We start from the raw sequence: 24,418 nt of genomic DNA, 5'->3' as shown, positions 1-24,418 counted from the left end.
GCATTCTCAGCTATGTCCATCTCTCTTCAGTCAAAAAGTCAGGTAAAATTTACTCGAGAACTTGTGTTCAGAATGCTGCTCTGTGCCCATCCACTAGCCAGAAATGGGTGAAAGATACAATGAAAGATGTGGCTTAATAGGGCTCAATTTTCCCCAGTGATTTGCGCCTGTTTTTTGAGCAAGCTGCTTTTTTTGGCCCAAGTTAAAAAAACAGTTTCCCTAATCAATTTGCACCAGCGTAACTCAGTTAGTTCAGATTTTTTTTATGCAAGTTTTTTTTTCAGCCAAAGGGGACGTAACCTGCCACCCTCAGCAATTCTGGCCATTTAGGCAAGTTTGGTAAGCTTAGGCCAGCAAATGTGGCCTCTGCAGAAAAACCTTCTGGAGAGTTAAAGAAATCGGCACAGGTAAGGAAATCGGCGTAGGAAAGTGCAGCAGATGCCTGGACAGCAGCAGCAGGAGAAGGGAGAGGAGAGAGAGCGGGGGAGAGAGAGGGGGGTGGGGGCGGGGTGGGAAAGACTTTCGGGCGTAGTTAGGTGCGGGGACTGAGAGGAAGGTGGCCATTTGACCTGGGATACGGGTGGGAGACCGGGACTGGTAAGGTACCCGGAGCCAGGGTTGAGCGGGGGATCGGATCAGCAAGCCCTTAGGCCTGGGCTAGGGGACCGGCAAGGCACTTGGGGCTGGGGGCTGGAGCCGGACCAACACAGGTAAGGAGATCGGGGCAGGCTAGGCAAGCAGACCGGTAAGCCCTTTGGCCAGGGCTAGGGGCAGGGAGCAGGACCAGCTTTAATAATTGGAGTGAAGTTGTTGCAATATATTTTAATGTGTTTTTAAGTTGATGCAATGTGTTTTAATGTGTTGGGAGCTGGCTGTATGTTTCACTTTGCAGCCTTAGCTCGCATTGTGTCCCTGGTTACCGTGGCAACCTGATCTTTTTGGCGCAGATCAAGGCTCCGCCCCCAAAGCTAAAAGACAGGTTAGAGCACGCCAAAATCAAGAAATCCAACACGGAAATTTAGGACATTTTTTGGGGACGTACTTGGGTCCCAAAAGAACGGGCGTAACTCTTCAAGTACGCAAAAAAAAAGCTTTGGGGAAAATTGAGCCCATAGTCCTGTTCCAAAGGCTCTTGTATCTGGAAACTCATTGGCAACGAAGAACAGTCCAGAGTGAATTACCCACCAAAGGTCCCCTCTCAATCCATATGGGCAAATGATTGATATGCACTCAGCACTACCACACAGCATGGCTGGGACCAGGTTCTCCTTCTATGCAACAGTATCCTTTAGAATAATTCGTCCAAGTCTGTTCTATTGTCTCAATGACAATGTTGAATGTTTAATTTATGATCCAGAATTCACAAATACCGGACAAGGAAGATTTCATGGAGTCGGGAACACGAAGTAAATGTAAAAACCCAGCCCAGACGCACTAAGTGGCTTGTCAGCCTCCCCTGCTGGCAGAAGGACATGCTTGCTGTTAAAGCATGTTACAACAACACAACTTGCATTTATATAGTGCCATTAATGTAGTAAAACATCCTAAAGCATATCACAGGAGCAAATGGACACCAAGCCACAAAAGGAGATGCAAGGATAGGTTGGTCAAAGAGGTAGGGTTTAAGGAGAGTCAAAGGAGCAGAGGAGAGATTCAGGGAGGGAATTCCAGAACTTAGCACCTGGGCAGTTGAAGGAACAGCTGCCAATGGAGCGATGAAAATAGGAGATGCACAAGAGACCAGAATTGGGGGAGTGCAGAGATGGTTACAGAGATAGGGAGGGGCGAGGCCATGGAGGGAGTTGAAAACAAGGATGAGATTTAAAACATTTTTAAAAATGTTCCGTCATTTCTTTTCAGGCCATGTGGCCCATTCAAAATAGCACGCACGAGTGGTTTTTCTATTGAAAAGCCGGCAAGCCTGTTGCATGGGACTCCTGGAGTGCTGTGCAGCTTAAAGGGAACATTGTCAGGAGGCAATGTAGTGATAGGTGAATGGGACTTGGCCCGAATTCGGACACTTGATGAGCTCAAGTTTACGAAGGGTGCAAGGTATGAGGCCAGCCAAGACAGCATGGGAATAGTTGAATCTAGAGGTAACAAAGGCATAGAGGAGAGTTTTAGCAGATGAGCTGAGGCAGGGGCAAAGATGGGCGATGTCAGGAGTGGTCTTGGTGATGGAGCGGATGTGGGGTCGGAAGCTCATCTCAGGGTCATATAGCAGAATGAAGGCAGCAATTAAATTGGGTCACAGCACCCTGGAATGGGGATCCAGCTGTTGAGCAGTCTCACTCGTCAATCTTCTGCAGTCAGTCTCATTCTTCTCCACCAGTGTCTCAGCTACTAACATTCATGAAGGTAACATTGAGACACATTGGTTGGGAAATAAGCGACAGATTGTACAGATTCTGTGATTGGTGGGATGTAACAAGTGGTGTTCCCCAGGAACTGCACTTGGGCCTCAACTTTTCATCATATATATTAATAACTTGGAAGAAGAAGAGTATGTCTAAGTTTGCAGATGACACAAAGTTAGGAGGCAGAGTAAGTTGTGAGGATGGGAGCTGGAAATTTCAAAAGGGACCTAGACAGATTAAGTGATTGAGCAAAAGAACGACAGATGGAGTTCAATGTCAGGTCAACCACTTCAGATCAGGGAAAGACAAAACAGATTTTTTTTTTTAAATGCTGAGACACAAGGAATGTGGAGAAGCAAAGGGTTTTAGGTGTCCATGCATACAAATCACTAAAGGGTACTAAAAGTAGTTACAAAGGCTAATGAAATATTATTGCCCTTTGTCTCAAGGGGGTTGGAATTCAAGAGGCTTCAGTTGCAGAGTGCCTTGGTCAGACCCCATCTGGAGTACTACATTCAATTTTGGGCACTGAACCTCCGGAATGATACATTAGTCTTGGAAAGAGTATAGTGCAGATTCACCACAATGATACCAGGGCTAACACGGTTTCGAAGGTCGAGACTGGGAGGTTGAAAAGGCATCCACATAGGAACAGGAGTAGGTCATTCAGCCCTTTGAGCCTGTTCTGCCATTCAATTAAATCATGGCTGATCTGGCTGCTTAAAATGAGAGATTCAATAGGTTAAGTACTGAGAAACTATTTCCCCTCAGAATGAGGGAGCATAATCTTTTAGATCATTCAGGAAGCATTTTTTCCCTACACAAAGGGTAGTGGAAATCTGGAACTCATTCCCCCAAAAGGCTTTGGATGCTGGGTCACTTGGGGCTTTCAAGATTGAGATTGATGGATTTTGGTTGGGTAAGTGTATCGAGAGTTATCGAATAAAGGCGGCAAACTGCAGTTGATACACAAATCAGCCATGATTTAATTGAATGGCGGAACAGGCCGAAGGGGCTGAATGACCCACCCCTGTTCCGAATGCAAAATCAAAATACTGCAGATGCTGGAATCTGAAATAAAACAGAAAATGCTGCAAATCTTAGCAGATCGGGCAGCATCTGTGGAGAGAAACAGAGTTAACGTTTCAGGTCGATGACCCTTCGTCAGAACTGCCGAATGTTTGAAAATAACAGATTCTTAAGGAGCGCTGAAAGGGGGAGGGGAAGAACAAAAGGGAAGGTCTGAGATAGGGTGGAAGGCAGGAGAGATTAGAGACAAAAGGAATGATGGTCCAAATTGAAATGGTAATGATCAGTTAGAAAAAGGTTAGATGCTGCCTGACCTGCTGTGATTCCCAGCTTTTTCTGTTTTTATTTCAGATTCCAACATCCGCAGTATTTTGCTTTTGTATGTTCCTCAAACCACTGCACTCGCCGCATCCTGGGATCCACACTCAATGATATGCACCACCACATGCATACTCTCGACCTCTTCAGCAGCACCGACTCACTATTTCTATCCCTGTGCTTCCTCACCTACATTGGCTCCCAGTTAAACACTGCCTCGATTTCAAAATTCTCATCCTCGTTTACAAATCACTTCATGGCCTTGCCCCTCCTCATCTCTAATCTTTTTCAGCCTCAAAACCCCACGAGATGTCTGCGCTCCTCAAATTCTGGCCTCTTGAACATCCCTCATTAAAACTGCTCAACCATTGGTGTACGTGCCTTCAGCTGCCTGGGCCCCAAGCTCTGGAACTCCCTCCCCAAACCTCTCTTTCCTCCTTTAAGATGCTCCTTAAAAACCTACCTCTTGGATCAAGCTTTTGGTCACCTTCCCTAATTTCTCCTTATGTGGCTCAGTATCAAATTTGTGTGTTCTGTCTTGTAACACTATTGTGAAGTGCCTTGGGATGGCTTACTACTTTAAAGGCGCTATATAAATAAATGTTATTAAGCTGTCCTGGTCTGCAGTTCCATTTTAGCCTTCGCCTCATCCAGCACTTTGACCAAAAACTTAATTCCTTCCTTTCAGGTGTCAACATAAGAACATAAGAATTTAGAACAGGAGTAGGCCATCTAGCCCCTCGAGCCTGCTCCGCCATTCAAAAAGATCATGGCTGATCTGGCCGTGGACTCAGCTCCACTTACCCGCCCGCTCCCCATAACCCTTAATTCCCTTATTGGTTAAAAATCTATCTATCTGTGACTTGAATACATTCAATGAGCTAGCCTCAACTGCTTCCTTGGGCAGAGAATTCCACAGATTCACAACCCTCTGGGAGAAGAAATTCTTTCTCAACTCGGTTTTAAATTGGCTCCCCTGTATTGTGAGGCTGTGCCCCCTAGTTCTAGTCTCCCGACCAGTGGAAACAACCTCTCTGCCTCTATCTTGTCTATCCCTTTCATTATTTTAAATGTTTCTATAAGATCACCCCTCATCCTTCTGAACTCCAATGAGTAAAGACCCAGTCTACTCAATCTATCATCATAAGGTAACCCCCTCATCTCCGGAATCAGCCGAGTGAATCGTCTCTGTATCCCCTCCAAAGCCAGTATATCCTTCCTGAAGTAAGGTGACCAAAACTGCACGCAGTACTCCAGGTGCGGCCTCACCAATACCCTGTACAGTTGCAGCAAGACCTCCCTGCTTTTGTACTCCATCCCTCTCGCAATGAAGGCCAACATTCCATTCGCCTTCCTGATTACCTGCTGCACCTGCAAACTAACTTTTTGGGATTCATGCACAAGGACCCCCAGGTCCCTCTGCACCGCAGCACGTTTTAATTTCTCCACATTCAAATAGTATTCCTTCCCCCCCCCCCCCCCCCAAGACAGATGACCTCATACATTCCGACATTGTATTCCATCTGCCAAACCTTAGCCCATTCGCTTAACCTATCTAAATCTCAAGGATCGTAAACTTTAAGAATTCTTGGATGCCCAACACCCCTCAGGAACCTTCTTCCCCCACATTTCCCTCTGATCCCATCCCTTCTTCCAATCTCACCCCCTGCCGTGTTTTCACTATCCCCTCTCTGACCCCGAACGATCAGTCCTCAGCAAAGGCTTGAGCTTCATCCCCTTGCGTCCCCACCTCAATGAATTTTGAGCTCAGCACAACGCTGAGCTCTTTTCCCGGCCTTCGCCTCCATGCCCACTTCTTCGGCCAGGAGTCTTCCTCCTGCACAACTGACCCTTTCTCCCGTTTTCAGAATTGTCCCTCTACATCTCTTCATTGCAAACTGCCGACGGGACATCAGCCGTCTCAATTTCTCTGCTCCCCTCACTCACTCCAACCTACCTCCCTCTGAACTTGCAGCACTCCGCTCTCTCAGATCCAACCCCAACCTGGTCATCAAACCTGCTGACAAGGGTGGCGCGTTTGTTGTTTGACGAACCAACCTCTACCTTGCAGAGGCTGATCGCCAACTCTGCCACCTCCACCTACCTCCCCCTGGCCCATGGCCCCACGACCGAACATCAAGCCATCATTTCTCAGACTGTCACTGACCTCATCTCCTTTGGAGATCTTCCACCCACAGCCACCAACATCATTGTTCCCCAACCCCTCAGTCCGCTTCTACATCCTTCCCAAGATCCACAAACAGGACTGCCCCGGTAGACCTATTGTTTCAGCCTGTACTTGCCCCACGGAACTAATTTCTTCCTATCTCGACTCTATTTTTTCTCCTTGTCCACTCTCTTCCCACCTACATCCGCAACTCCTCCGACGCACTCAGTCACTTTAACAGTTTCCAGTTTCCTGGCCCCAACCATTTTGTTTTCACTATGAGCGCCAGAAGGCATTTGACAAGGTGCCACATAAAAGGTTACTGCACAAGATAAAAATTCACAGGTTAGGGGGTAATATATTAGCATGGATAGAGGATTGGCTAACGAACAGAAAACAGAGTAGGGATAAATGGTTCATTCTCTGGTTGGCAATCAGTAACCAGTGGGGTGCCACAGGGATCAGTGCTGGGACCCCAACTATTTACAGTCTATATTAACGACTTGGAAGAAGGGATTGAGTGTAACATAGCCAAGTTTGCCGACGATACAAAGATGGGAGGAAAAGCAATGTGAGAGGAGAACACAAAAAATCTGCAAAAGGACTTAGACAGGCTAAGTGAGTGGGCAAAAATCTGGCAGATGGAGTATAATGTTGGAAAGTGTGAGGTCATGCACTTTGGCAGGAAAAAATCAAAGCAAGTTGTTATTTAAATGGAGAAAGATTGCAAAGTGCTGCAGTCCAGCAGGACCTGGGGGTACTTGTGCATGAAACACAAAATGTTAGTATGCAGCTACAGCAAGTGATCAGGAAGGCCAATGGAATCTTGGCCTTTGTTGCAAAGGGGATGGAGTAAAAAAAGCAGGAAGTCCTGTTACAGTTATACAGGGTATTCGTGATGCCACACCTGAAATACTGCGTGCAGTTTTGGTTTCCATATTTACGAAAGGATATACTTGCTTTAGAGGCAGTTCAGAGAAGGTTCACGAGGTTGATTCTGGAGATGAGGGGGTTGACTTATGAGGAAAGGTTGAGTAGGTTGGGCCTCTACTCATTGGAGTTCAGAAGAATGAGATGGTGATCTTATCAAAAAGTATAAGATGATGAGGGGGCTTGACAAGATGGATGCAGAAAGGATGTTTCCATTGATGGGAGAGACTAGAACTTACGAGGGCATGATCTTAGAATAAGGGGCTGCCCATTTAAAACTGAGATGAGGAGAAATTTCTTCTCTGAGGGTTGTAAATCTATGGAATTCACTGCCTCAGAGAGCTGTGGAAGCTGGGATAATGAATAAATTTAAGACAGAAATGGACAGTTTTTAAACGATGAGGGAATAAGGCATTATGGAGAGCGGGCAGGGAAGTGGACCCGAGTCCATGATTGGATCAGCCATGATCTTATTGAATGGCGGAGCAGGCTCGAGGGGCTGTATGGCCTACTCCTGTTCCTATTTCTTATGTTCTATCCCTTCACACGTCCATCCCCCACCAGGATGGCCTGAGGGCACTCTGCTTCTTCCTCGAGCAGAGGCCCAACCAGTCCCCATCCCCCATCAACCTCCTCCGCCCGGCTGAACTTGTTCTCACATTGAACAACTTCCCCTTTAACTCCTCTCACTTCCTCCAAATTGAAGGTGTTGCTATGGGAACTCGCAAGGGTCCTGGCTATGCCTGTCTTTTCATGGGATATGTGGAACATTTTTTGTTCCAGTCCTACTTGGGTCCCCTCCCTCACCTCTTTTTCCAATACATTGATGACTGTATCGGTGCCGTTTCTTGCTCTCGCCCTGAACTAGAACATTTCATTCACTTTGCATCCAATTTCCACCCTTCCCTCATCTCCGACTCTTCCCTTCCTCGACTTCTCCGTCTCCATCTCTGGGGATAGGCTATCGATCAGTATCCACTATAAGCCCACTGACTCCCACAGCTACCTGGACTACACTTCCTCCCACCCCACATCCTGTAAGGACTCCATTCCAATCTCCTAGTTTCTCCGTCTCATCTGCTCTGTCGCTGCCATCTTTCACACCAGTGCCTCTGACATGTCTTCATTTTTCCTCAACCGAGGATTCCCCTCCGCTGTGGTTAACATGGCCCTCGACCATGTCCGTTCTATTTCCCTTCCCCCTCAGAACCAAGACAGGGTTCACCTTGTCCTCACCTTTCACTCCACCACGTTCAACGGATCTTCCTCCGCCATCTCCAGTGTGATCCCACCACCAATCACATCTCCCCCTTTTCTCTCAGCATTCCGAAGGGATCGGTCCCTCCGTGACACCCTGGTCCATTCCACAGTCACCCCCAGCACCCCCTCCCCTTCCCAGCGCAGGAGATGCAACACCTGCCCTTTTACTTTCCACTACCCAGGGACTCAAATACTCCTTCCAGGTGAAACAGCGATTTACTTGTACTTCTTTCAATTCAGTATACTGTATTCACTGCTCACGATGTGGTCTCCTCTACATTGGGGAGACCAAGTGTAGATTGGGTGACCGCTTTGCTCCGTTCAGTCCGTAAGCATGACAGAGCTTCCGGTCGCCTGTCACTTTAATTCCCCGCTCCACTCCCACTCCGACATCTGTCCTCAGCCTCCTACACTGTTCCAATGAAGCTCAACGCAAGCTCAAGGAACAGCACCTCATCTTTCGTTTACGCACTTTACGGCCTTCTGGGCTCAACATTGAGTTGAACAATTTCAGAACAGAACCTCTGCCCATTTTTGGCTCCCTTCTTCCCCCCCCCCCCCACCGATCTTACATTTTTTTTTCTCTTTGTCTCCAATGGCAGCTGGTCATTTCACACCCAATCTAGGCTAACCTTTTTCTAACTTCCTTCATTACCATTTCAATTCAGCCCATCATCCCTTTTGTCTTTCCTGTCTTCCACCCAATCACTGACCTTCCCTTTTTTCTTCCCCTTCCCCTCCCAATGCTCAAGATCTGTTCTTTTCGAACATTCGCCAGTTCTGACGAAGGGTCATCAACCTGAAATGTTAACTCCGTTTTTCTCTGCACAGATGCTGCCCGACCCGCTGACATTTGCAGCATTTTCTGTTTTTATTACCCCTCTTCCTATGTATATACCCTTACATTCTCCAAGCTACTTCAACAGTGTGCCGACCTCCCATTCTCAACCCTTGAAAAACTCCAACTTGGCTAAAATCCTGCTACATATTCTGACCCCTCACCCATGTTCTCACTGACAAAGTCTCAGATTTAAATGTCTCGCCTTTATATCCCTCCATGGTTTTACTTCACCCCATCTCTGAAATATCTTCCAGCCCAATATCACCCTCCAAATTGGCCTCTTGTGCATCCCCTTCCTTCACCTCACCATTTGGCAGTACAGCATCCAGCTATCCAAGTCCTACATTCTGGAATTGTTCCTCTAAATCTCTCTCCTTTAAAAAGATCCTCAAAATCCATGCCTTTGACTAAGCTTTTCGACACTCTTTCCAACCCCTCTTCACACACAGCTATATGGAAAGTGAAGTGCCGGAGGACGTTCTCAATGCTAAAGGTGCTATACAAACAGAAGCCATTTTTATTGACATGCGACTAAGCGAAGGAGCAATGGAGCACCTTTTCTGCTATAAGAAGTGGGTGTGAGAACTGCCATCTTGGCTCTTCAGGACACTGTCCCCATAGGGCAACATTGCAGTAAGCCTCAGACAGAAAAGGGCTGAGGTGACCTTCCTAGCCACTGGCATTGCCTGGTGCACGGTTCCTCAAAACCTCCTCCTCAGGAATCGGTGGATGTCTGAAAGTGAAGATTGCCAACCGCAAACGGTGAGCAATTGATATCACCAGAGCTCATACTAGAGGGTGCCCAGGAAGAAAAACTGGGCTTGTTTTGAACTACTTTCTTAAACCATGGCTTGGGTGAAAGAAAGAAATTGCTTTTTTATAGCAACTTCCATATCCTCATGTTGCTTCATATGCTTCATCAGTGAATAACCGTTTAACACAAGATGTTAGCAAGAAGACATGGACTAGGCGATTACTTGATCCAATTTTTAAGCAGTAACACTAGTGCAGTAGGAGACCGCCACGAGAGGGACAATGAGACGGTGACCATATTATAATGCGATTTAATCTGATCAGCCAAACCAAGGCTACTGACAATTTAATATGGGACGAGACAGAGAAGAAATGAGAAAGATAGGAAATGGGAAAGAGAGAATTAGAGGGAGAGAGTAAAAGCACGTGTTCAAGTGTTCTGAAGCAGTGCACAATTCATTCTCCTCCCAAAAAAGGCATTTTCTTTTATACCCTGGAGCAGTAAGCATCATACACTCAGGGACGTATCACTTCTATCTCTTACGTAGTAAGGGATTCACAAAGTGTGCAATTATCAATGTATCTCATAGTAGTCCAGTGTGTGCAAGTTGCTACTTCACACAAAATCCATTTAGTACTTGAGTTATTAGCCTGCAGCAGTTTAAAAAAAAAAGTATTTCCAACTGGCAAAGCAGTTTGATTATAAACTAACCCAGTTCTTTTACAAAAGCAAAATACCGCAGATGCTGGAATCAAAACAGAAAATGCTGGAAATCTCAGGTGGGCAGGCAGCATCTGGAGATAAAGCAGAGTTAACCTTTCGGGTTGATGACGAAGGGTTAACTCTGCTTTCTCTCCACTGATGTTGCCTGACCTGCTGCGATTTCCAGCATTTCCTGTTTTTGTTCCAGTTCCTTTACTTGAAGTTTATGCCAGTAGCCAATGGGTCATTTTGAACAGCAAAGTAGCTTTTGATCACCACATGCACAAGTGGCCAGTTTCAGGCACCTGCACTGTAACTACATTTAACAAAATATATAAAGTGCCCTTCCTATTTCCCCCGCCTTCTATTACGGGATTGGATAACCTTCCCTTCCAAGTCAGCTTTTGGTTTCTGACTCAGTATCAGTCAGCTGTAGGCAAGCAGAAACTGAGTCTGCTCAACCCTGCCCATGAGAAGTAGCATTTGCATTCGCATTCTAAACCGACAGATTATTGGTGGTAGAATGGCAGGATCATATTCAGCCATGGTGTCCTCCAGTCAAACAGCCTCCCAATAATCATTCCATCATTGCTACATAAACTTGACGTGATCCAAAACTCAGCTGCCAGTGTCCTAACTTGCACCAAGTCCCAGTCACCCAATCATTGGTGGCAGTGCCTTCAGCTGCCTGGGCCCCAAGCTCTGGAACTCCCTCCCTAAACCTCTCCGCCTCTCTTTCCTCCTTTAAGACGTCATTAAAAACTATCTCTTGAATCAAGCTTTGGTCACCTTCCCTAATTTCTCCTTATGTGGCTCAGTATCACATTTTTTGTCTCAATACTCCTGTGAAGTGCTTTGGGACGTTTCACTATGTTAAAGGTGCTATATAAATATAAGTTGTTGTTGTTATTGCCAAATTATTGTTACTGAACATTCCAAATAGCCATGAATAGATGAACACAGAGGAGAGGAAAGGCTGACAACTCGATCTCTCTCACTTGGTGTGGCACCAAATCAAATGCTGACCATAAGAGTCGATTCCTGATCTGTGCTGAGTCAGCTGATCTCAGCCTGAACAAAGGTAGAATTGGTCCTGGAAGAGGAAGAGGGAAAACAAAAAGCAGCCAGGATTGCCACTCATCTTGTGACTCCCACGGGAATGTGTACAGGTAGCACAAAGTAAGCGACAGATCATGGTTGGCCGTGATGTCCTCCGCAGTCAGTCAAACAGCCTTCCATATATTTACCATTAAGGTTGAAAATAAAGAAAGAATGGTTATCTGGCCAAGATCCGGAAGGCTGATGGTTCCTCAGTGGAACTGTAATCCAGGATAAGCAAGTGCTCCAGGACAGAGAAGATTAGTTTTAAATCCTTTGAATTATAATCAAAAATGACAGACCACCATCAACTTATCCAGAGCTGGAGGGTAATACTTAGCCTCCTTAGCTGAATAGACAAGAACTTTTATTCATATAGCACCTTAAACATCCCAAGGGGCTTCACAGCAGTGTTATGAGACAAAACAGATAAATTTGACACCAAGCCACACAAGGAAGAAATTACGGCAGATGACCAAAAGTTGAGTTGAGTTTTGAGGTAGGTTTTAAGGAGCGTCTTAAAAGGAGGAGAGGGGGGTTTAGGGAGGGAGTTCCAGAGCTTAGGGCCCAAGCAGCTGAAGGTACAGCCATCAACGGTTGAGCAGTCAGCAAGCACAGTGATGGGTGATTGGGACTTGGTGCAAGTTAGGACACGGCTGCCGAGTTTTGGATCACCTCAAATTTACGTAGTGTAGAATGTGGGAGGTCATCCAGGAGTGAGTTGTAGTCAAGTCTAGAGGTAACAAAGGCATGGTTGAGGGTTTCAGAAGCAGAAAAGCTGAGGCGGACAATGTTACGGAGGTGGAAAAAGGCAGTTTTAGTTATACTGCAGATATGTGGCTGGAAACTCATTTCAGGGTCAAATATGACACCGAGGTTGCGAACAGTCTGGTTTAGCCTCACATAGATGTTAGGGAGAGGGATGGAGTCAGTGGTATGGGAATGCAGTTTGTGGTGGGGACCAAAGACAATGGCTTCGGTCTTCCCAATATTTAAATGGAGAAAATTTCTGCTCATCCAGACAAGCAGTCTGAATTTAGAGATCATGGATAGGTCAAGAGAAGTGGTGGTGAGGTAGAGCTGGGTGTCGGCAGTGTACATGTGGAAACTGACGCTGTGTTTGCAGATGATGTCGCCAAGGGGCAGCATATAGATGAGAAATAGGAGGAGGCCAAGGACAGATCCTTGGGGGACACCAGAGGTAACGATGCGGGAATGGGAAGAGAAGCCATTGCAGATTTTCTGGCTACGATTATATAAGGCAAGAATGGAACCAGGCGAGTGCAGACCCACCCAGCTGGATGTTGGAGAGGCGTTGGAGGACATTGGCGTGGTCAACTGTGTCAAAGGCTGCAGACATATCCCAAGAGGATGAGGAGGAATAGTTTACCTTTGTCACAGTCACAAAGGATGTCATTTGTGACTCTGATAGAGCCATTTCATGACCATGGCAGGGGCGAACACCAGATTAAAGGGATTCAATCATTGAATTCAGGGAAAGATGGTCACGGATTTGGGAGGCAACAAAACGTTCAAGAACTTTGGACAGGAAAGGGAGGTTGGAGATGGGGCGGTAGAACATAAGAAATAGGAGGAGTAGGCCATTTGGCCCCTCAAATCTGTTCTGCCATTTAATTAAGATCATGGCTGATCTGATCCTGGCCTCAACTCCACTTCCCTGCCTGCTCCCCATACTCCTTGACTCCCTTATCATTCAAAATCTGTCTATCTCCACCTTAAATATATTCAATGACCCAGCCTCGACAGCTCTCTGGGCTAAAGAATTCCAAAGATTCACGACCCTCAGGAGAAGAAATTCCTCCTCATTTCTGTTTTAAATGGGCGACTCGTTATTCTGAAACTATGCCCCCTAGTTCTAGATTCCCCCACATCGGGAAACATCCTCTCTGCATCTACCTTATCGAGTCCCCTCACTAACATATGTTTCAATATTGCCTCTCATTCCTCTAAACTCCAATGAGTATAGGCCCTTCATATCAGGAATCAACCTTGTGAACCTCCTCTGAACAGCCTCCAATCTAAAGTACTGGTACGACCTCCCAAATCTGGAAACCTCGCGGCCGAAGCTGTTCCGAAATTCGGAACATATTTCCGACGTCTGAATCTGGAAACGCCTAGGCCAAGGTGTGTGTATTTCTGGATTTCAGAGGCAAAATCCGACGTCCCAAATCCAGAAACCTATTTAGCTCAGTGGTGAACCTTAGTCAGAAAAAAACACCTGGGGAAAACCTGCGTTGCAGCCCTTGGGACAGCAAAAGGTAAGAAGACCTGCAAAAAAGTTAAGTAAAATTTTATATTTTTAAAATTCTTTTGCAGCAATTCGATAATTAAGTGCCGTGTGATTTTTGGCAATTTTTGTTGGGTGCGTGTGCGGGGCAGGGGGGGAATTTTTACTAGTGTGAAAAAATGTCTGGATTTCGCAACATTTTCATATATTTCGGACAACCCCTCCACCGATCTGCGCGATGTCCAGATTTCGGAACATTCCTGATTTTGGAGGCTGTTCCTGTACATCCTTTCTTAAACAAGGAGACTAGCTAGCAAGCTCAGTGGGGTCAAGGATTGTTTTTTTTGAGAGAGAGAGAGAGAGAGAGAGAGAGAGAGAGAGAGAGAGAGAGAGAGAGAGAGAGAGAGAGAGAGAGAGAGAGAGAGAGAGGTGATGACCGCAGATTTGAAGGAGAGGGGAACAGTTAACAATGTCGGCTAACAGCCAAAAAGGAAGTTGGATGGTCAGCAGTTTAATGGGAATAGGGTCAAAGGAGCATGAAGTGAGTCTCATGGACAGGATGAGTTTGCAGAGGTCAAGAGGGGAGATCAAAGAGAAAGTAGAGAAAGATGCGAGTTTAGGGCTAGGGCAGGTGGAAGCATCAGATGAAGTTTGGCCCTGTAGGCTAGGGGAAGGAAGGGAACTCGCAGAGGCAGCTGATTGGATGGTCTCAATCTTCGAGACAAAGAAATCGATGAGCTCCTCACACTTGTTGTTGGAGGAGTGTGGTGGAGACAGGTTTAAGAAGATGGTTAGCAGTAGAGAATAGTAGCCGGGCGGTAGCTTTGCATTCCTGAATGACCCTGCAATAGTGAGCAGTTTTTATAGACAAGAGCAGGACCCGATAATGTGGTCCAGCCAGATCTGGCGGTGAATGGCTACACCAGTTGTCCGGCACATCTGTTCAAGTCTGCGCCCCTTGGACTTGAGGGAACGAAGATGAGGGCTGTACCAGGGGGAACGGTTTTAAGAGGGACTAGGTGGTGGTGGTGAGGGTGTGGTTGAGCAGATCGGTGGCTGCAGAAGTATCCGTGTGAAAGGAGGGTGAAAGGTTCGACAGTTTGGAGTTGATAAGTGCAGTTATTTATTTATTATAATATCCTATTTAACTGTGGCACTCTGTCCCATCAGTGTTTTGAGAGAGAAAAAGCAACAGTACTGTACTACTGAACTTACAGCAGGGCCAAACTTTGGATGAAATTGGTCAATGACAATGTATTCCAAATTTTCATCCTCCATCTCTGAAAGAAATCAATACAAGTTACAAACCTGCAAATACAAAAGCTAAACTTGTGAACATACATAAAAGGAGTACACGAAACTGCACCAGCATCTATATGGGGGAGGCAGAAAAGAGGGTCACCTGCATTGCCATTCATCATTCAAATTCATTTTTCCAGCTGAAGGATGATTATTGTGGAAACGCTTACCTCAAAAGTTCTTCTCACTGAATCTTAACTCATCCAATTATCCCTTTAAGGGTTGACTGAATTTGTATTATTCATTTATCGTCCTCTTCGGAGGCTCAAGTGGGTGGCAGGTTACTGACTCCCATATTGGGTGGGCAACCAGACTGTGGCTGAGTCACAAAGCAAACAGAATACTGAACTATATAAGGATAGTGTTAAAACCAAGGAAGTTAAAACCAAGGAAATTACAGATAGTGTTAAAACCAAGGAAGAGACATATAAATTGGCTAAAAAAAAAGCAACAAACCAGAGGACTGGGAGAAATTTAGAATTCAACAGAGGAGGACTAAGGGTTTAATTAAGAAGGGGAAAATAGAATACGAGAGGAAGCTTGCAGGGAACATAAAAACTGACTGCAAAGGCTTCGATAAATATGTGAAGAGAAAAAGATTAGTGAAGACAAATGTAGGTTCCTTGCAGTCGGATTCAGGTGAATTTATAATGGGGAACAAAGAAATGGCAGACCAATTGAACAAATACTTTGGTTCGGTCTAAACAAAGGAAGACACAAATAACCTTCCAAATATACTCGGGGTCAATGGGTCTCGTGAGAAGGAGGAACTGAAGGATATTATTATTAGGCAGGAAATTGTGTTAGGATTGAAGGCCAACAAATCCCCGGGATCTGATAGTCTGCATCCCAGAGTACTTAAGGAATGGCCCTACAAATAGTGGATGCATTGGTGGTCATTTTCCAACAGTCTATCGACTCTGGATCAGTTCCTATGGACTGGAGGGTAGCTAATGTAATACCATTTTTTTTTTTAAAAAAGGAGGGAGAGAAAACAGGTAATTATACACCGGTTAGCCTGACATCAGTAGTGGGGAAAATGTTGGAATCAATTATTAAGGATGAAATAGCAGCGCATTTGGAAAGCAGTGACAGGATCTGTCCAAGTCAGCATGGATTTATGAAAGGGAAATCATGCTTGACGAATCTTCTGGAATTTTTTTGAGGATGTAACTAGCAGAGTGGACAAGGGAGAACCAGTGGATGTGGTGTATTTGGACTTTCAAAAGGCTTTTGACAAGGTCCCACACAAGAGATTGGGGTGCAAAATCAAAGCGCATGGTATTGGGGTAATGTACTGACGTGGATAGAGAACTGGTTGGCAGACAGGAAGCAGAGAGTTGGGATAAAAGGGTCCTTTTCAGAATGGCAAGCAGTGACTAGTGGAGTGCCGCAGGGCTCAGTGCTGGGACCCAGCTCTTTACAATATACATTAACGATTTGGATGAAGGAATTGAGTGCAATATCTTCAAGTTTGCAGATGACACTAAACTGGGTGGCAGTGTGAGCTGTGAGGAGGACGCCGAGAGGCTGCAGGGTGACTTGGACAGGTTAGGTGAGTGGGCAAATGCATGACAGATGCAATATAATGTGGATAAATGTGAAGTTATCCATTTTGGGGGCAAAAACACGAAGGCAGATTAGGAAAAGGAGAGATGCAACGAGACCTGCATGTCATGGTTCATCAATCATTGAAAGTTGGCATGCAGGTACAGCAGGCGGTGAAGACGGCAAATGGTATGTTGGCCTTCATAGCTAGGGGATTTGAGTATAGGAGCAGGGAGGTCTTACTGCAGTTGTACAGCGCCTTGGTGAGGTCTCACCTGGAATATTGTGTTCAGTTTTGGTCTCCTAATCTGAGGAAGAATGTTCTTGCTATTGAGGGAGTGCAGCGAAGGTTCACCAGACTGATTCCAGGGGTGGCTGGACTGACATATGAGGAGAGACTGGATCAACTGGGCCTTTATTCACTGGAGTTTAGAAGGATGAGAGGGGATCTCATAGAAACGTTCATGATTCTGACGGGACTGGACAGGTTAGATGCGGGAAGAATGTTCCCGATGTTGGGGAAGTCCAGAACCAGGGGACATAGTCTTAGGATAAGGGGTAGGCCATTTAGGACTGAGATGAGGAGAAACTTCTTCACAAAGAGTTGTTAACCTGGGTCATTCCCTGCCAGAGAGTTGTTGATGTCAGTTCATTGGATATATTCAAGAAGGAGTTAGATATGGCCCTTACAGCTAAAGAGATCAAGGGACATGGAGAGAAAACCGGAAAGGGATAGAGGGAATGATCAGCCATGATCATATTGAATGGTGGTGCAGGCTCGAAAGGCTGAATGGCCTACTCCTGTACCTATTTTCTATGTTTCTATGACAACTTTTATTTATATAGCACCTTTAACGTAGTCAAAGGTCCCAAGGTGCTACACAGCAGTATTATAAGATAAAACAGATAAATTCGACACCAAGCCACAAAAGAAGAAATTACAAATGACCAAAAGCATGGTCAAAGATGTATGTTTTAAGGAGCGTCTTAAAAGGAGGGAAGAAGGTAGAGAGGCAGAGAGGTTTAGGGAGGGAGTTCGAGCTTGGGGCCCAGGCAGCTGAAGGCATGGCCACCGATGGTTGAGCGATTATAATCAGGGATGCTCAAGAGGGTAGAATTAGAGGAGCGCAGACATCTCGTGGGGTTGTGAGGCTGAAAGAGATTACAGAGATAGGGAGGGGTTAGGCCATGGAGGGATTTGTAAACAAGGAATATAGCCAAAACATCAAACTGTACAGTGCCCTGCTCATACCATGCCTTGTTCAGTTCTGGTCACAAGGAAGACAGTCAAGCTAATCAAGAGCCACAGTTTGCTCCCCAGTATCAAAGGGCTGAATTATGATAAAAGATTGGAAAAACATTGGATTTTCAGGTGACTGAGGGTTGACCTCAAACTTTGAGAGCAAACAGGATAGAAATGCTAACACTATAAACTAAACCACAACAGAAGGACAACAGGCATGGCTGCAAATTAATGAAGACAAATTTAGTGCTCATTTCAGGAAGTTGTCCCTCACAAAAAGAGAGAGATCAACATATGGAGTGGACTTCTAGCTAAGGTAGTGGCATCAGAACCCCTAGATTCATTTATAGAGCAGATGGATGCTATTATTAGGGAAGTTGGGGGGCAGGAGATGGAATTATAGGGTTCCCTTCATTGATGGGCAAACATGGGCTGTGTGGCCTTCATTAGCCCTATCTTGCATCTCCAGGGTGTGAGGGAATTACCTGGTAGAAAGGAGGGAAATGTTAAAACGATATCTCCTGTGGCATTGCTCCTGGGTGGCCCAGGGCCTGGAGGCTGGCTACTGTTGTTTGGGATCTGTTCAGCTGCTGCTATTTTTAAGTTCAGTCTGTTTGGAAACACTTATCTCCTTGTATGGGATTAGGCAGCAGAGCAGCTGAGCCAGGAAAACATTTCCAGTCAGAACTGCTGGAACAGCAATGGCTTTTGAAGCCAAAATTAGGTTGGGAAAAAAAAGTTACACACATATGTAAAAATTTAAGTTGCGTTAAACAGAAACTGAAGTACATCTCTGGGGTCAAACGCACAAAGCTGCACCAATGAGAGGAACTCCTTGAGAACACAAATTTAGACAGAGAAATAATTAAAATTAAATAAAATGTGCAAAATTAAATAATAAATGTACTTAAAAACAATAAATTGGGTGATGTCTGGACAAGCCATTGAGTTTTTCAATGTCACAAACAAGTTGTTCACTGTGGCCTCTGAACTTCTGGCAGATCTGACAAAGCTCTAAGCTCCTAATTGGGAAAACAGACCCATTAACAAAATGAGAGCCATAGAATTGGGCACCACAGAATAGACCAGCCAGCTGGAAGATGACATTCACAGATGTGTAGAAAAACAGTGCTTGATCTATAAACATCACACTCCCTAACTGATTGCATAGAATTTCCCAGCACAAAAACAGTTCATGCCTCTCCTGATGTTTTTCTCTCGAGTCACTTTGTCTAATGCCACTCTCTCATTCTCATCCCATACCCTTCCACATTCCTCATGCAGCTATCAAATTCCATTTTATGGATTCTGTTTCAACAGCATTTTGTGACAGAATTGTACATTCGAATCAGCCTCTGTACACAGCTTTCTGTTTTGTTCTGCTGTGATTCTTTACGTTATCATTTTGCCAATCACTGAAAACAATCCAGCACAACTCACATCATAATCTTAGACCTTTATCAGGTTTATCCTTAAACTTCTCAACTCCAGTGAAAAAAATCCCAACTTCTCAAGTCTCTTCCTATCGAACCATTCCTGCTGACATCCCAGTGTTGTACCTTTTCCATTGCTTTTATACTCTTCCCATCATGTGGTGCCAAAACTGTACACAATACTCCAACTGTAGCCCAAGATCTTGTACAAGTTCAGCATTACCTCACAGCTTTTTAATCTATGTCTCTAGATAGAAAACCAAAGATTTTGATTGTCACATAACAGCATTGATACCTTTAATGACCTGTGCACAAGGTGCTTCTGCTCCTCTACTCCATTTTCACAAAAGCGAGGCGCGATGCAGACTTTACAATAAGGAAAGAGGAGTGTGAAATATTAGATGAGACATACATTGAGTGGAAGTATTAAGGGGCTTAGCAGTTTTGAAAGTGGATAAATCCCCAGGCCTGGATGAAATGTATCCCAGGCTGTTAAAAGAAGCAAAAGAGGAAATAGCAGAGGCTCTGACCATTATTTTCCAATCCTCTCTGGCTACAGGTGTGGTGCCAGAGGACTGGAGGACTGCTAATGTGGTACCTTTGTTTAAAAAGGGAGAAAGGGATAGAACGAATAATTACAGGCCAGTCAAGCCTCAGTGGTGGGAAAATTATTGGAAAAAATCCTGAGCAACAGGATAAATTTTCATTTACAAGGACAGTCAGCATGGATTTGTATAGGGAAGGTCGTGTCTGACTAAATTGATTGAATTTTTTGAGGAAGTAACAAGGAGGGTTGATAAGGGCAGTGCGTGTGATGTAGTGTATTTGGATTTTAGCAAAGCATTTGACAAGATCCCACAAGGCAGACTGGTCACAAAAGTAAAAGCCCATGGTATCCAGGGCAAGTTGGATCCAAAATTGGCTCAGAGGCAGGGAGCAAAGGGTAATTGATTGATGGGTGTTTGTGTGGCTGGAAGGCTGTATCCAGTGGGGTTCCCCAGAGCTCAGTGCTGGGTCCCTTGCTTTTTGTGGTATATATCAATGACTTGGACTTGAATGATTAAGAAGTTTGCAGATGACACTAAAACAGGCTGTGGTTGATAATGAAGAAGAAAGCTGCGGACTGCAGGAAGATATCAATGTACTGGTCAGGTGGGCAGAACAGTGGCAAATGGAATTCAATCTGGATAATTGTGAGGTATTGCATTTGGGGAGGTCTAACAAGGCAAGGGAATACACATTAAATTGTACGACACTGAAAAGTGTAGAGGAACAAAGGGACCTTGGAGTGCAGGTCCACAGATCCCTAAAGGTAGCAGGCCAGGTAGATAAGGTGGTCAAAAAGGCATATGGAATATTTGCTTTTATTAGTCGAGACATGGAATACAAGAGCAAGGAGGTTATGCTTGAACTGTATAAAACACTGGTTAGGCTGCAGCTGGAGTACTGTGCCATCATCATAGTCAGTCCCTCAAAATTGAGGAAGACTTGCTTCCATTCTCAGTGAGTTCTCAGGTGACTGTACAGTCCAATACAGGAATTATAGTCTCTGTCACAGGTGGGACACAAACAGTGGTTGAAGGAAAGGGTGGGTGGGGAGTCTGGTTTTCAGCACACGCCTTCCGCTGCCTGCGCTTATTTTCTGCATATTCTCGGCGACGAGATTCGAGGTGTACAGCGCCCTCCCAGATGCTCTTCCTCCACTTATGGCAGTCTTTGGCCAGGGATTCCCAGGTGTCGGTATCAGCAAGGGCAGACATGTACGACGAGGTCCAACACCACCTCCAGTGCGCCAGCACAGCCTTCGGTCGCCTGTGGAAGAGAGTATTCGCAGACCAGACCCTCAAATCTGGCACCAAGCTTATGGTCTACAGGGCTGTAGTAATACCTGCCCTCCCGAATGGCTAAGACGTGGACCATATACAGTAGACACCTCAAATCGCTGGAGAAATACCACCAACGATGTCTCAGCAAGTACTGCGTGTAGTTCTGGTCACTACATTACAGGAAAGATGTGATTGCACTGGAAAAGGTGCAGAGGAGATTTACAAGAATGTTGCCTGGACTGGAGAATTTTGGCTATGAGGAAAGATTGGAGATGCTGGGTCCGTTTTCTTTGGAACAGAGGAAGCTGAAGCGTGACCCGATTGAGGTGTATAAAATTATGTGGGGCTTGTATCGAGTGGATAGGAAGGACCTATTTCCCTTGGCAGAGGAGTCAATAACCAGTGGGCATAGATTTAAAGTAATTGGGGGGAGGTTTAGAGGAGATAGGAGGGGAAATTTCTTCACCAAGGTGGGGGTCTGGAACTCACCTCCTGAAAGGGTGGCAGAGGCAGAAACCCTCACCACATTTAAAAAGTGCTTGGATGTGTACTTGAAGTGCCGTAACCTACAGGGCTACGGACCAAGAGTTGGAAAGTGGGATTAGGCTGGGTAGATATTGGTTGGCCGGCACAGACACAATGGGCCGAAATGGCCGCCTTCCGTGTTGTAAATTTCTATGATTCGAAATCCTACCATTCAAAAAGTGTTTTCATTTTCCCGATTCACTTCCAAAATGGTATTACTTCACATTTTTCTACTTTGAGTTACATCTATTTATCTGCCCACACTGCAACATTAATGCCCTCTTAGTCTTTTACAACCATTGCCACAATTTGCTGTACCTTCATTTAATGTCTTCAGCAATATTATAATGTCGCTCCCTCAAATCCCAATGCTGAATGCATTTCGTAAATCACTCAGTTCACTGAATGGGAGCCTCCCCCACATCAGATTGAAATTGTAAAGCTAGCCAGTTCAGGTACCTGAGAAATGTTCCCCTCTGAAAACCTTCTCTGGATTTGTCTCCTCCAGTTTGCTCCTTTCATCACTTCAATAAGAACATACAGAAAAAAAGAGTTAGGATCTAGCAGTGCTTCCCATTTCGTTTTCTGCAACTGCTTAAGTGCAAACAATATAACTTAGATCTCTGTTTTCTTGCTTGTCGGACAGAAAATCAGAGCTTTGAGAAATAGGGATTGACTGTTGTACAACCTTCCTCTGTAAACTCAATAAATCCATTATCATAACTAACATCCCGCCATTTATTTTGCCCCTGCCCATTCAAAATTCCCCGCATGCTTGTTTTTTCCCCCCAATGTAAAAGCGAGCTCACCGGCTGCGCGGGACCCCCGGAGCTCTACGTTGCCACACAGCTTAATGGGAACACTGGTCATGACTGAACTGGTTCAAATGTAGCTGAACTCTGCCACATACCAGAAAAAGACAAGTTCACTCCTGGGTACCAATGGGGAGCCGTTAAATCAGTGTGTAGATCACACGTGAGCCACTGACTCCCGAGAATACCAAAGGAGAGTTGAAGGTGCCATGAGCCTCCGAATGGATGGTTTCACAGTTGCACTGGCAGCTGCCTGGAAATAGGCTGGCAATTATTTGGACTGGAATTGTGCAGGGCACAAATCTTCAAAAGGAAATTTAATGAAGCCTCTTTCATATTTTGGATGGGTTTGAATCCACTGCCCCTCACACCGTAGCGTTAGGTTTAGTCAACGCACTTTAGCTTAGGCACAATTCAATTGGTTTAGGAACAGGAGTAGGTCAAACCTGGTCAACACCTCAATTCCATATCTCTCGATACCCTTACCCAACAAACATTTATCTATCTCAGTCCTGAAAGCTCCAATTGTCCCCAGCATCCACAGTATTTTGGGGTCGAGAGATCCAGATTTTCACTACCCTGTTATGTCCTCTTGTTCTTGATTCCTCCACCAGAAGAAATAGTTTCCCTGTATCTAAATATCAAATCCTTTTAACATTTTAAACACCTTGATCAGATCATCCCTCAATCTTTTAAACTCAAGGGAATACAAGCAAAGTTTATCCAACCGGTCCTTATAATTTAATCCTCTACACCCCAGTATCATTGTGGTGAATCTGCACTGCATCCCCTCCGAGGGCAATCTATCCTTCCTGTGGTTCAGTGACCAAAACTGAACGCAGGACTCGAGGCCTGACCAAGGCTCTGTACAACGGAAACATCGGTCCCTCCCCTTTGACCGCCAGCCTCTGAGATCAAGGTCAACATTCCATTAGCCTTTGAATATTGCTTTTTGTACCAGTCTCCTAGTTTTTAAATGATTTGCATATTTGGAGTCACAAATCTCTGATTTTCTAGTCACTAGTTTCTCACCATTTAGAAAATACACCGTTTCCAAGAGATAACATGGCTTTCGGGTGGGGTGGGGAGTGCTGATATTGTGATGCACAAGTTGCATGGAACAGACTGAATGGACCAATGGGATTTTTCCTATCCGTCACCGTTCGTAAAGTGGACGACCTCACACTTGCCCACCCTGAACTCCATTTGCCACAGTTTTTCCCCACTCACTTAATCTGTCTCTTCCTGCTCCCATCTGCACTGCTTTCAGTCACTCCTAGCTTAGTGTCATTTACACATTTGGATACAACTTGTATTTATATAGCATCTTTAAAGTAGTAAAGCATCCTAAGGTGCTTCACTGGAGCTTTATCAAACAAAGTTTGACACTGAGCCACATCAGTAGATATTAAGACAGATGCTTGGTCAATGAGGTAGGTTTTAAGGAGAATCTTAAAGGAGGAAAGAAGTAGAGAGGTGGAGAGGTTTAGGGAGGAAATTCCAGAGCTTGGGGCCTCAGCAGTTGAAGGACTGCCACCAATGGTTGAGCAATTATAGTCAGGGATGCTGAAAAGGCCAGAATTCGAGTGCCGACATCTCGTAGGGTTGTGAGGCTGGAGATTGAGAGAGATAAGGATGGGCGAGGTCATGAAGGGATTTGAAAACAAAATGAGAATTTTAAAATCGAGGTACTGCTTAATCGGCAGCGAGAACAGGGGCGATAGGCAATGATCACTGTAGCATTTCTTGGCACTACGTGACAATTCAAAATACTGCACATCCGCGGTCTTTGCAATGAAAAGCCAGCAAGCCGGCTACGTGGGATCCTGGCATACTATGCAGCTTACAGGAACATTGGTGTTGGGTGAACAGGGCTTGGTGCGAGTTAGGACACGGGCAGCAGAATTTTGGATGAACTCAAGTTTACGTAGGGTAGAAAATGGGAGGCCAGCCAGAAGTGTATTGGAATAGTCAAATCTAGAGGTAACAAAGGCATGGATGAAGGCTGAGGCAAGGGCAGAATCGGGC

At 45.2% G+C, this 24,418-nt stretch overlaps 1 protein-coding gene across 2 annotated transcripts in view; it reads right to left on the bottom strand.

Moving 5' to 3' along the window:
- The window catches only part of exd1 (exonuclease 3'-5' domain containing 1), a 72,906-nt gene that overhangs the window by 31,683 nt on the left and 16,805 nt on the right, over nucleotides 1-24,418 (bottom strand). The window contains exons 4-5 of one of the 2 annotated variants that reach the window (XM_070878648.1): nucleotides 22,038-22,102; nucleotides 14,920-14,984 (exon numbers count right to left, since the gene is read on the bottom strand). In XM_070878648.1, the coding sequence (XP_070734749.1) occupies nucleotides 14,920-14,984; nucleotides 22,038-22,102 (130 nt within the window). The remainder of the gene's footprint in view (nucleotides 1-14,919; nucleotides 14,985-22,037; nucleotides 22,103-24,418) is intronic. The other variant, XM_070878649.1, reaches the window with a different exon arrangement.

The sequence above is a fragment of the Pristiophorus japonicus genome, chromosome 4 (assembly GCF_044704955.1).
Source record: "Pristiophorus japonicus isolate sPriJap1 chromosome 4, sPriJap1.hap1, whole genome shotgun sequence".
In the NCBI taxonomy this organism is placed as follows: domain Eukaryota; kingdom Metazoa; phylum Chordata; class Chondrichthyes; family Pristiophoridae; genus Pristiophorus; species Pristiophorus japonicus.
The sequence above is the reverse complement of the archived record's forward strand: the minus strand, read 5'-3'. Positions and strand labels throughout refer to the sequence as shown.